Genomic DNA, 14152 nt, shown 5'->3' with positions numbered 1-14152 from the left:
TGGACAACATTTACTAAGTGTGCTAAGAATTATGCTGAATATGAGAAATGCCAGTTGGGTTCAGAGTATGGCACACTTTCATGTCCCAGAAGCTACATGTATTAATGCACAGGACAATGTTCTTTTGAAGGCAGAAAAAAAGTATACATATTGCATCTGTTTCAAGTCAACAAAATAGCTGACAGTCACTTAAATGTCTTGACCCACCAGTGTCAACGTCTTGTTTAAAATTTAAATAAAGCCTGTCAGTCATCACCTAAATGGTGAATTCTGCATGGTAACATAATTTCCAATCAGGTCCACTTGTCAACCAATCAGCACTCTTTCTCATGCATGTTTTGCCTGTTGTTTTCCCTATATATTGGTATTTTTTCTAAATTGTCTTGATGAAACAAAATGAGAAGCTTTGACAAAATGTCTTTTTTTTTTAAAAAACAGGATTTTACTTTTGTGCAATAATCCCTCGAAGACCAAAGTATACTGGGGTGTATTCTGAAAGAAGATTAATTGGTTTACACGTGACTTGACGTTGTCATGGTGATGAATGGATCAGGAGAAGGAGAAATTAATGTTCTCCCCAAATGGGGGAATTTTCTTATGGTATATTCTGAGAATATAGCAGAGACTGTAATGGTGTGTTATGTACTTGAAAGGGACAGATTTAGGTACAATAGATTGTGGATTAGACTATTTCATTGCTGCTGTTTCGATTATATAATGGCTCTCTGACCGCTTAAATGGCTTGGAGAAGGGAGTCACTGAGGAATCTGTGCCATCAGGACTGTCATGACAGGGGTGAGAGAGAGGGTTCATAGATGTATGCCTTGGCATTGTATATGTTGTACTGGGACTTTGAATGGAATACAGTTGCTCGTGATTGTGACTTAATGACTAAAGTTATTTGGTGGAAAATCAAATACTTCAAAACTGAAATTAATTTGGAAAGACTGAGATTGTGTGCCTCATTTATACAAAAGTAATGCAAAAGTTTGCAACTATGTGAAGTTTACCTTTGTATTGATTATAAAAATGACTTTTTGTTTCAAATATCCTTCACCCATCAACTAATGTTTGAGGCACTTTGGCTTTGTCTGATTTGTTGCAGTAATTTTTAAAATGTAGTTTTGTCCACAACTTTCTGTTGATCTTGTGGGAATCCCTTTCTTTTTTAAAAATATTGCTGTTTACAGGGATTGTACAATAAATACCATGAAGTCACCAAGGAGGGACCGAGGCATTTAAGCTGGAAACATGACCTGCACCTCTACAAATCTGTAATTACCTTTCTCTGTTGGAAAATTTGCTTACCACCAAAGGCAGAAAAGAAAAGTTTTTAGTTAAAATATATTTTGGACGTGGCTGCACGCATGGCTCTCTTTAACATCTCATTCAAAATTCGGCAGCTCTGGCTATACAGAACTCCCTCAGTAATCCTTTTGAATTGTTGGTCTAATCTTTGTGTTCAAACATTTGGAATGGGGTTCAAGCCTTCAAGCTCAGAAGCATGCATGCCACTATTTGAGCCAGTGCTGATACCTAATGAGTCAGCTTTTTTGCAGCAAATTTTTAAAAAAGAAAACATTACAGCAATTTTTGTTTTAACCAGCATCTTATGAACTGAAAAAGGCAAAAATTGTGTAACTCAAATCCTGGAAGATTACTGTATTGTGTGTATGTGTGTGCAGGTGCTCTCTACTAAGTTTTTTATTTAAGCCAAAGTTGCACTATTATTAAAGTAATTTATGCTATAAATCAAGTTTATCAGTGATGCATATACCCCCTGCAATATGTTTCTGATACTTGGTGTATGGTTTTTATATTATATGGCCCTTTTGATCAACCAGAATATTTGATCTACTGGCACACTCTTGGTCCTATAAGTGTTGGTTGATTTAAAAAGTTTGCTGTATCATTTAATGCAAAAATAAATCAGTCACTTGCTGGGAACACCTCCCAGGGTCATTTTTCTGCCCAGTAGAGCAGCTAGAAACCCTTTCTGAACTAGTTGTAATCTCTTCCAACCTCTTCCATCAGGCTGAAGATAACAAAAGTTTCAACAAGTACAACAGGTTCAAGAACAGCTTCTTTCCTATTGTTATTAGACTTTTGAACCTCTCTAATTTCAAATCTAATATTGATCTTGCTTTTTGTGCATCTCTTTGTAGCTGTAACTTTGTATTTCTTGCTCTGTTCTATCACCCTGTGATCATTGTATGATATAATCTTCCTGTACTGCAAGCAGAACAAAACATTCACTGTACACAGGTACATGTGACAATAATAGCTCAAATCAAGTTATCAGTCGATAATATTCTAATCAGTGTTCAAGAGGAAATGTTTGGTGGTCTCTGACCAGGATTTGTCAAACAAGGATTTTTCACAAGTTTAAGTTAGTCTGCTGCAGGAATACAGACTTTTATGATTGTTCCTTTGCCTTGTGGATATTTTAATGATTTGAATTTCCACTTGGTTTTTTCTCCAATATTGTTAACTCTTCCTTTGCCTAACCGGACTTCCCTGTTCAGTTGTTGCATGGTCTGTTCACAAACTGTTGCTAATTCTGGGCCAAGACTATGCCCAGGATGTGTATGGACTTGACTATTCCTCGTTATTATTCCTTACCCCCAACTGGAATAAACCGTGGCATCCAGTTGGTACCTCACATTTGTGATCTAGTCAAATCAGCGACTGAAACCCTAAACCATATCCACATGACGACAGTAATCAAGAAATATCTGACATGTAAGAATGGAATGGCAGCAGTCATGGGTGACTTTAACGTGCACATTGATTGGCCGAATCAAATCGGTAAAGGCAATGTTGAGGAGTTCATAGAACTCATCCGTGATAACTTTTTTTTGAACAGCATGTTACTGAACCTACAAGGGAGTGAGCAATCTTAGATCTGGTCCTATGTAATAACACAGGTAAAATTAATGATCTTGTAGTTAGGATCCTCTCAAAGAGTGATCACATTATGGTAGAATTTCAGATACATTGGAAGGTGAAATAGTATAATCTAAAACAAGGGTGTTATTCTTAAACAAGGGAGACTATAATAGGATGAGGAAGGCGTTGGCTAAATTAGGCTGAACACCAATAATATGGTGGAACAGTGGAGATTTTTCACAGAGCTCAAGGAAAGTATATTCCAGTCGAAAACAAGGATAGTAAGAGGAGGAAAAGCCAGCCTTGGATAACCAAAGAAATAAAGGAAGGCATCCAATTAAATGCTCAGGCTTACAAAGTAGCCAAGAGTAGTGGGAAACAGGAAGATTGTGGTTCTTTGTTTGCTTTTTGAAGTTTTCCCAAAGCAAGCAATATAGAAAGGAAAGTTATATTATGAATGTAAGCAAGCACAGAATATAAAAACAGGTAGGAAAAGTTTTTATATAAAACAAAAAGGGTGGCTAAAGTAGATGTATGTGCTTTGCAGGATGAGAAAGGGAAATTAATATTGGGTAATGTTGAAACGGCCAAGGCTTGAATAACTATTTTGTCAGTCTTCAGTGGAAGATGTGTCTAACATGTCAAAGAATGATTGAGATGAAGACTTCAATTCAATTGTTATCACTAAAGCAGTAGTGATGAGCAAACTCAAGGGTCTAAAGGTAGATAAATTCCCCTGGTCCTGATGGAATGTATCCAAAGGGTGCTGAAGGAAATAGTGGAAGTTTATAGTAGATGCGTTAGTGGTAATTTACCAAAATTCACTAGACTCAGTGCAGGTCCTGGTGGACTGAAAAACCGCTGTCTTAAAAAAAAAAAGTGTAGGCAAAAGGCAGATAACTATAGGCCAGTTAGCTTAACATCTGTAGTCGGGAACATGCTAGAGGCTTTCATTAAAGAAGAAATAGAGGGACATCTGGATGGAAAGAGTTCCATCAGGCAGACACAGCATGGATTCGGGAAGGGAAGGTAGTGTTTGGCAAGTGTACTGGAGTTCTTTGAGGATGTAACAAGCATGGTGGATGGATGTTGTATACTTGGATTTCCAAAAGGTATTCGACAAGCTGCCACATAAAAGACTCCTCCATAAGATAATGCATGGAGTTGCGGGGAATATACTAGCATGTAGAGAGGACTGGTTAACCAATAAAAAGCAGAGTTGTAATAAATGGGTATTTCTCTGGTGCCACAGAGGTCAGTGTTGGGCCAGCAGCTGTTAGTGATATGTGATTTGGAAGAGGAGACAGTGTGACATTTGGTGATAACACTAAATTGAGTGGAAAGGCAAACTGTGCAGAGTCTGCAGAGAGATTTAGATAAAGTAAGTGGGCAAGGGTGTGGCAGATGGAGCACAATATTAGTAAATGTGAGGTTATCAACTTTGGAAGTAAAATAGTAGGTCAAGAGTATTATTTAAATGGTGAAAGATTTCAGCATGCTGTTGTGCAGAGGGACAGAAGTGTGCTCATGTATGAATCGCTAAACGTTGACCTCCAGGTGCAACATGTAATCAGAAAGGCAAATGGAATATTGGCTTTCATTGCGAGAAGGATTGAATTTAAGAACAGGGAGATTCTGCTGCAATTGTATAACGTGTTGGTGAGGCTGCACCTGGAGCTTTACGCACAGTGCTGGTCTCCTTGCTTGAAGAAGGATATACTGGTTTTGGAGGTGGTGCAGAGGAGGTTCACCATGTTGATTCCAGAGATGAGGGGGTTACCCTACAAGGAGAGGTTGAGCTGCCTGGGACTGTACTTGCTAGACTTTAGAAGAATGGGGAGATCCTATAGAAACAAAATTTATGAAAGGGATAGATAAGGTGGAGGCAGGCAAGTTTCTGTTGGTGGGTGAGACTAGATCTAGGGGATGTGGCCTCAAGATTAGGGGGTGTAGGTTTAGGATAGAGATGAGGAGGGACTGCTTTTTCCAGAGAGTAGTGAATCTATGGAATTCTCCGCCCAAGGAAGCAGTAGAAACAGCTTCAATAAATATATTCAAGACACAGTTGATGGGTTTTGTATGGTAGGGGAGTTAAGAGTTATGGGGATAATGTAGATAGGAGGAGCTGAGATGATGGGTAAATCAGCCATGATCTTAATGAATGGCCTACTCCTGGTTCTATTACTATGAAACCCAGAAATATTAGTTTTATAAATTATTGCATTTGACACAACATAGTTTCCATTTCTATTCCAAATACACAAGGTAAATTGTAAATAATCTCATCCGCAGAGAGAACGGTAACTTGCCATTTCTGGAATTCCTTGAGTGCAGTAAAACAATAACTTGAATTCAGGTAGCACCTCTTAATGTAACAAAAGATTTCAGGATGCTCCACAGAAAATAAATTCCCACCAATTCAATAAAAATTACATTAGGAATTGTGACCATAAGCTTGGGTAAATTTTAAGGAGAGCCTGAAAGGGACAGATTGGTGGAGGATGGGGAGGTTTGAGGAGGAATTTTTAGCGTTTAAATATTGAGGTATTAGATGGGTTGATCCCACGCAGGATCTTCATGGATTTTTAATGTGAACACCTCATTTAAAAATCCAGCTTAGAATAAGCATGCCAGAGCATTTTGGTCTTTACCTAATGACGGGGTGTAGGCAGTCGGATGTGCAAGGGGCCAGAAATGGAGGGAGAGTGAGTTCTGATCATAGGTAAAATGAGGTGAGACCATGGATTGTTTTGAGCATGAACTATAATAATTACTGTAGATAGATACCTTCTATAGATAGATACTGTCTAATACCTTGTGATAGATATAGGGCAAATGTCAGAGGTAATTTCTTTATTCAGAGTAGTAACGGCTTGGAATGCACTGCTTGCAACGGTAGGCGACTTACTAACTTTTTAAGGGCATTTAAATGGTCATTGGATAGGTGTATGGATGAGAATGGAATAGTATAGATTTAGATGGGCTTCAGATGGGTTCCACAGGTCTGCGCAACATTGAGGGCTGAAGGGCCTGTAATATGCTGTTCTGTGTTCTATCTTAAGGAAGATATTCTAACATCCGAATTTTCACTTTTTTTCTTTTCTCCATTTAGGGATTCCCTAATATCTATGATCATGAGGTTTCTATAGAAGCAGAGAACTACCTGCCGGTCGATAAAACATCAATTCCAACTGGTAAGAATATGCAGGTTATTTTATTTATATTTTGGTTCCTGTATTAGGAATTATTGAATCAGGAGTATTCTCCATAATTAAGCTAAGCAAAGTAACAATGTGATAAATATTGGCACCAAAAACTGTCCAGTACTAGGAGGTTTCATCTTAATGTTTTAAATAAAATAGATGAGGACATTGCAAGTGCCCTGATCTTTCAGAGCTCTGTAGACCTAGGAACAATTTATTTAGATTGGAAAATTGTGCTGATAAAGATAGTGGAGAAAACCAGAGAATTACAGACCAGTTAGTCTAACATCTATTGTCAGAAAATTGGTGGAAATGGGGGCTAGATATTCCATGCCCCTAGCCAAGCTGAATTTTCATATTTGGGATTGCTGTTGGGGGAGGGGCAAGTAAAATAGGGTAGATTTATAGCTCACCATCTTTCCACCGATTTCTGAACTCACTTAGAGGGTGCGGTAATGAAATTGGAACCTGTATGTAAATAATTAAGGGCCAACTGAACTTAGGCGGGGTGGGGGTGGGGTGGGGTGTGGGGGGGCGAGGGGTGAATCAAAAAAGCTCAATTGAGCCCAATGTTATTCTGCTGACACGGTAATACCTGGCATGGGCAGGTAGGTGGGAGTGGGTATATATTTTCTAATCAGCCTGTTCAGAGACATTATGACACACCTCTGGAGCAACTTGGACTTGAACCCAGGTCTCCTGGCTTGGATGGAGGGACACTACCACTGCCAGAAGAGCTTGCACTTTTTAAAAAGTGTTTAAAACCGCAGGAAGGAAGGCTCATCATGGGCACTCAAGGTATTGCATCCCTCCCTTATTATTTGCATGGCCTTTAAAACCCATCCCTTCACAATCCTCACCCCCTTTTGGTAGGTGGCAAATCTTGTTCTCCATCTGTTCAGCTTGCCATTAACGTTCTTTCCGGGTAACATTGGGAGGGGTCAGTTCTCTGTACTCTGGTTTTCTGGGCACCTTGAAAACTTGATTACTGAGATCCGGCATGCTTTTTACAAAGACTAGATCACGCCTAATGCATCTGATTGATCTTTTGATGGGGCAGCTGAAATACTGGATAAGGATTACCTGTGGATGTTGTTTGTGATCTTCTGGAAAGGTATTTGATAAAGTCCCCCATAACAGACTGTTAGTTAAAGTTGAAGTTCATGAAATTGAAGGCACTATTATTGACCTGATTAGGACTTTGTTGATGTTATGACACTGATAAACCCCTCTGCTAACATAAACCAGCAACACAGAAAAGATTGTATTCTGTGAAAATTCAAGAGGCCAAGAAGTATTTAAGGGAAAAAAAACAATTTTATTGCTTAAAGTAAAACAGAATAATTAGCTAACAACTATTTACAACTCCTCCTAACCTTTTACTTTCCCTTCTATAATACTAGTCCGATAAAACCCCTGAGCAAGATTTACCAAAAATTCAAATTCCAAAACCTGGCAGCTATTGAATCATCCCTTTGTATTTTCCTCAGTAGATTTTCTTCTTTTTAAGGATTTCTGTTTCACAGGTCATCGATAGACAACAGTACCTTTTAAGAGAGCTGTTCTCCCGGCAGTCTGCAGATGTTGGTGGCTTGACAGTTCTCCTCCCAACTGCTCAATTTTTACCAGACTTATACCCCAAAGCATCGATTGTTTCATTAGTTTTTAATATTGTCAATATACTAAGTTCAAACTTGATTGGAGGTTGGTATTTTGGGGTATAATGTAAACTGATTAGCCAAATTTGAATTTGTTTTTGTCTCCAGGCAGCCCAGTCAGAGCTAGCTGTTCTGAATCAAAAGTTACATTGTAAATTCTCTAGCACTCTGTGCTTCTCTAAGTCCTTGTTAGCTTTCAACTTTCTTAAAGGTACAGTACATTTTGACATCCTCATAACATTGAGCAGCAGAAGACATACCACAAGGATAATGGGCAGGTCGTTTATTTAAGAGCGCACACAACGGTGGCTTGGGAGGATCTGTTCTTGGGTCTGAACTATTTGGTGTTTAGATGACTTAGATGATGAAATTGAAAGCCACATTTGCCAATGACACGAAAATGTCCAGAGTTGTAATCAGTATTGCCAGAAGCATAAAATCCTGGAAGTTCCTCCGTATCAGGACTTTGGGTGTATGTGCAACATGTGCACTGTAGCAGTTCAAGGATGCAGCTCATTTCCACCTTAAGGACAATTGAGGATGAGCAACAAACTGCCAGTGATGTTCCTTTTTCCATGAATTAATACAAAAAAACTTTTGATGAGACTTTCATCATTTGAATGAATGAGTAAATCTATGGCAAATGTATTTCAGTATAGGCAAACATAAGGTCAGCAACATTTCAAACTAAATAAAAAGATGATATTTTTTTAAATAGTGGAAATCTAGAAAATGTTTTGATTCAAATCTGTTTCAGAGCATGTTAGTAGGTGGGAGGAGTAGGGTTCAAATACCTAACTGAACAGGCTTTGAAATAATCATGAAGACTAATGCAAAGATGGCTTTTATATTTAGAGGACTAAAATACAAGGAGGTAAAAGTCAAGCTTCAGCAATAAGAAAACCACAGTTAAATCACACCAGGAGTAGTGTGTGCACTCTTGGACATCTTGTCTATAGAAGGAAATGTTGGCTGTGGAGGTAGTGCAGTGTAGATTTACCAGTATGATGCCTGGCCTCCAAGAATTAAATTATAATGAATGATATAAATTGTATTCGATGCACGTTAAGGAGTGATTTAAGACCATAAGAAATAGGAATCGGAGTAGACTATTTGGTCCACCTGATCCTGTAGTAGGGGTGGCATCTCTGGAGTGTAAACTGACAGCCAGGTTTCTAATAGTGATTGGCTTTACTGTCATGAGGAATTTCAGATTCCAAGCGATCAACTGTAATAGAAAGTCCTCTAGCCTGAGGTATGGACAGATGTTTCTGAGGCCATCAGTGAGACATCAGAATAGCATGTTGACTCCCTGTTGTCAGGGTCAAGGATGTCTTGAAGTGAGTGAAGAATATTCTCAAAGGGGAGTGTGACCAGCAGGAGCAGGTTGTGCAGGCTGTTGACAACAACATAGGTAAGGAAAAGGATGCGGTTCTGCAGAGACAATATAGGAAACGAGGCAGAAGGTTTTAAAAAGTGGGTCCTTGATGGTAGTAATATCTAGCAAAAATGAGGACTGCAGATGCTGGAGATCAGAGTCAAGATTAAAGTGGTGCTGGAAGAGCAGAGCAGGCCAGGCCATCCAAGGAGCAGGGTAATGACGTTTTGGGCAAAACCCCTTCATCAGGAATGAGGCAGGGAGCCTCCAGGGTGGAGAGATAAATGGGAGGGGTTGGGGCTGGGGATAAGGTAGCTAAGAGTGCAATAGGTGGATGGAGATGGGGATGAAGTGATAGGTCGGAGAAGAGGGTGGAGCAGACAGGTGGGAAGGAAGATTGGCAGGTAAGACGGGTCATGAGGATGGTGCTGAGCTGGCAGGTTGGAATGGGGTGGCAAGGTGGGGGGGGGGGGAAATTAGGAAACTGGTGAAGTCCACATTGATGCCCTGGGGTTGAAGTGTGCCGAGGTGGAAGATTGAGGTGGTGAGGGAGTGGCGGTGGAGGAGGCCCAGGACCTGCATGTCCTTGGCAGAGTGGGAGGGGAAGTTGAAATGTTCGGCCACAGAGCGGTGGGGTTGATTGGTGCGGGTGTCCCAGAGAAGTTCCCTGAAGCGCTCTGCAAGAAGGTATCCAGTCTTCCCAATGTAAAGGAGACCTCATTGGGAGCAATGGATACAGTAAATGACATTTGTGGATGTGCAGATAATATGTCTCCTACCAGTGCCATGTGCTAGTGAGAATAGGCATATGAGGAGAGAGCAGATTAATACGTGGCTGAGGAGCTGGTGCAGGGGACAAGGATTCACATTATTGGATCATTGGGATTTCTTCAGGGGTAGAAATGAGCTATATAAGGAGGACGTGTTCCACCTGAATTGGAAGAGGACCAATATTTTTGCTGGGAGATTTGCTTGTGCTACTTGAGAGGCTTTAAACTAAAGTGGGGGTGGTTGGGGGGGGAGATGCAGATGCAGTGGTGGGAACCAAAGTGATAGTGAGAAAAGACTGATGCTGGTATGGTAAATAAGGGGAACAAGTCTATTCATCAAGGCAGACAAGAGCTTGGCAGAGAACGAGGTAAAACTAATAACTTGTATTGAAGTAAGTGCACTTTATCTTGACAAATATGAACTGAGGGCATGGTTGGGAACATGGGTATGGGACATCAAAGCTATTGTAGAGATGTGGCTCAGTGATATACAGGACTGACTGCTTAATGTTCTGGGGTATAGATGTCATAGGAAGAATGAGGAGAGAAGTTAGGAATGATTTATTTGTGCAAAGGATGATTAGGGCACAGGGGTATTTGAAGTTGTGAAGTGGCTTTTATGAGAAAAGTAAATCTAACAAAGGAAGATATAGGGCTATGAGATGAGCACAGGGAATGGTTTCAATTGCCACATGGGTACCAACAACATAGGTAGGAAAAGGGATAGGGATGTAAGGTAGAGATTTAGGGAGCTAGGGTGGAAGCTTAGAATTAGAACAAAGAGTTGTTATCTCTAGTTTGTTACCTGTGCCACGTGCTAGCAAGGCAAGGAATAGGGAGAGTGAGCAGTTGAACACGTGGCTACAGGAATGTTGTAGGAGGGAGAGATTTGGATACCTGGATAATTGGGGCTTGTTCTGGGGTAGGTGGGACCTCTACAAATGGGATGGTCTGCACCTGGACCAGAGGGGTATCAATATCTCGGGGGGTGTAATCTGCTAATGCTGTTCGGGAGGGTTTAAACTAATTCAGCAGGGGGGTGAGAACCTGAATTTTAGGAGGAAGTGAGGACTGCAGATACTGGAGATCAGAGTCGAGTGTGGTGCTGGAAAAACACAGCAGGTCAGGCAGCATCCAAGGAGCAGGAGAATTGTCATTTTTGGCATAAGCCCTTCATCAGGAATGAGACAATTGTTGCTTCAGTTTACAGGACGTTGAGTAGTGAAGTCATAAATAAGGTTTCAAGGTCACGAGTGCACCGGCAGGCAGGAAAGTGGTTTTCAAGTATGCATACTTCAATCCCAGAGACATCTGGAATAAAGTGGATATACCTGCAGCATGGTTTGGTACCTGGGACTTCAATGTTGTGGCCATTTCAGGCACATGGATAGAGCAGGGATAGGAATGGTGGTTGCAGGTTCCGGGGTTTGGATGTTTCAGTAAGAACAGGGAAGGTGGTAAAAGGGGAGATCTGGCATTGTTGGTTAAATATAGTATTATGGTGGTAGAAAGGACATTTGTTGAGGACTCGTCTAATGAGGTACTATGGGCTGAGGTTAGAAACAGGAAAGGAGAAGTCACCCTATTGGGAGTTCTCAATAGGCCTCCGAAAAGTTCCAGAGATGTAGAGGAAAGGATTGCAAAGAGGATTTGGGATAGGAGCGAAACTAAGAAGGTTGTTGTAATGGGGAACTTCAACTTTCCAAACATTGACTGGAAACTCTATAGTTCAAGTACTTTTAGATAGGTCAGTTTTTGTCCAGTGTGTACAGGAGGGTTTCCTGACACAGTATGTTGATAGGTCAACAAGAGGCAAGGCCACATTGGATTTGGTACTGGGTAATGAACGAGGCCAGGTGTTAGGTTTGGAGGTAGATGAGCACTTTAGTGATAGTGACCATAATTTGGTTACGTTTACTTTAGTGATGGCCGATACCACAGGGCACGAGTCATAGCTAGGGGAAAGGCAATTATGATGCGATTAGGCAAGATTTAGGATGCATAGGATTGGGAAGGAAACTGCAGGGATGGGCACAATTGAAATGTGAAGCTTATTCAAGGACCAACTACTGCAGGTCTTTAAGTATGTACTAGTCAGGCAGGGAGGAAGTGATCAAGCAAGGGAGCTGTGGTTTACGAAGGAAGGTACCTCTTTTGGCAAGAGGAAGAAGGCTTATGTAAAGATGAGACGTGAAGGCTCATTTAGGGTGCTTGAGAGTCACAAGTTAGCCAGGAAGGGCCTAAAAGAGAGCTAAGAGCCTAGAGGGGACATGAGAAGTCATTGGATCAAGGACTTGATATAGGATCAAAGAAAATCCTAAAGCTTTCTATAGGAAGGTCAGAAATAAAATAATAACTAGAGTAAGATTAGGGCCAGTCAAGGACAGGAGCAGGAAGTTCTGGAGATTGAAAATAGCCAAGTCCCCTGGGCCAGATGCAATTACTCCTAGGATTCTCTGGGAAACTAGGAAGGAGATTGCAGAATCTTTGACTTTGATCTTTGTCGTCATTGTCTACAGGAATAGTGCCAGAAGACTGGAGGATAACAAATGTTGTCCCCTTGTTCAAGAAGGGAAGTAGAGACAACCCTGTTAATTATAGACCAGTGAGCCTTACTTTGGTTGTGGGTAAAGTGTTGGAAAGGATTATAAGAGAGGATTTATAATAACCTTGAGAGGAATAATTTGATTAGGGATAGTCAACATGATTTTGTGAAGGGTAGGTCGTGCCTCACAAACCTTAGTGAGTTCTTAAGAAGGTGACCAAAAAGGTGGATGAAGGTAGTGGTTGATGCGGTGTACATGGATTTCAGTAAAGCATTTGATAAGATTTCCCATGGTAGGCTTGCAGAAAATATGGAGGCATGGGATTGAGGGTGAAATTGGCTAGCTGAAAGAAGACCGAGGGTGGTGGTTGATGGGAAATGTTCATCCTGGAATTCAGTTACTAGTGGTGTTCTGCAAGGATCTGTTTTGGGGTCACTGCTGTTTGCCATTTTTGTAAATGACCTGGATGAGGGCGTAGAAGGATGGGTTAGTAAACTTGCAGATTACAGTAAGGTTGGAGGAGTTTTGGACAGTGTGGAAGGATGCTGCAGAGCTGGGCTGAGAAGTAGCAGATGATATTTAATGTGGAAAATTGAGAATATTCACTTTGGAAGGAACATCGAAAATAAAGAGTACTGGGTGAATGGTAAGATTCTTGGTAGTGTAGATGAGCAGAGAGATCTGTGTCCAGGTACATATATCCTTGAAAGGTGCCACCCAGGCTGAGAGGGTTGTAAGAACTGTTGAAGAAAACTCTCAGACTTGGACTTTGCAAACTGATTAGTTTATTACATGATATATCATGGAGAATTCACTGTCCTAACTGTGGCTCAGTGTTATTCCAAAGTACATCAGGGAACTACAGGAATATATAGAGAAAACAGCTAGGAGCTGCTTGTTAATTGCACAGTCTGGCATGCTTACAAGTTGGTATTAAATTAGAGGTTAGTCATTAAGGTCAAAACTAAAGCACTGTTATGCATTCCACAAGTGGACAGATCAACTTGTTTCACCATCTGTTCTAGCTACACAGATTGCTAATACTAAGCAGAGATATCCTTAATTGGCTGAATGACCGTGAAGAGGCAATAACTAGAGGAGGAAGGGGGACTAATTGGAAAGTCTATATCAGCTTGACTGGTTCTACAGTCTGCGTTGATCATTTAGCAGAGGGAGGCGACACTATCTTAAGAGGGAAGATAAGGACAACCTTTCACACTAACTCATAGTAAGGAATGCATAGCCATCAAGTTCTGGCTGGGGGAACAAAATGGAACTCTCAGCCGAATCAGGAAAATGGCTTCCAGGCAAATGTTAACTTTTCCCCAACAAGAACGCATACGATGTGTTAGCTTTTATTGATGGAGGGATTGCATTTCAGAGCCATGAGGTCATGTTTCAGCTGTACAGGACTCTGGTGCGACCACACTTGGAGTATTGCATACAGTTCTGGTCACCACATTATAGAAAGATGTGAAAGTATTAGAAAGGGTGCAGAGGAGATTTACCAGGATGTTGCCTGGTATGGAGACTTTGAGGAAAGGCTGAGGGATTTGAGGCTGTTTTCGTTAGAAAGAAGGTTGAGAGGTGAATTAATAGAGGCATACAAGATGAATCAGAGGATTAGATAGGTTGGACAGTGAGAGCCTTTTTCCTTGGATGGTGATGGCTAGCACGAGGGGACATAGCTTTAAATTGAGGGGTGATA

The 14152-nt window shown here is 40.9% G+C and overlaps 1 protein-coding gene across 3 annotated transcripts in view; it reads left to right on the top strand.

Moving 5' to 3' along the window:
- The window catches only part of galm (galactose mutarotase), a 69485-nt gene that overhangs the window by 40924 nt on the left and 14409 nt on the right, over positions 1 to 14152 (top strand). For all 3 annotated transcript variants that reach the window (XR_011961912.1, XR_011961913.1, XM_072581286.1), the window contains exon 4: positions 6002 to 6083. Coding sequence is in view for 1 of the 3 variants with exons in the window: in XM_072581286.1 (XP_072437387.1) it covers positions 6002 to 6083 (82 nt within the window). In the remaining 2 variants the exon portion in view is untranslated. The remainder of the gene's footprint in view (positions 1 to 6001; positions 6084 to 14152) is intronic.

Source organism: Chiloscyllium punctatum, chromosome 11, assembly GCF_047496795.1.
Source record: "Chiloscyllium punctatum isolate Juve2018m chromosome 11, sChiPun1.3, whole genome shotgun sequence".
Taxonomy (NCBI): domain Eukaryota; kingdom Metazoa; phylum Chordata; class Chondrichthyes; order Orectolobiformes; family Hemiscylliidae; genus Chiloscyllium; species Chiloscyllium punctatum.
This window is presented reverse-complemented; position numbering and strand designations above follow the sequence as displayed.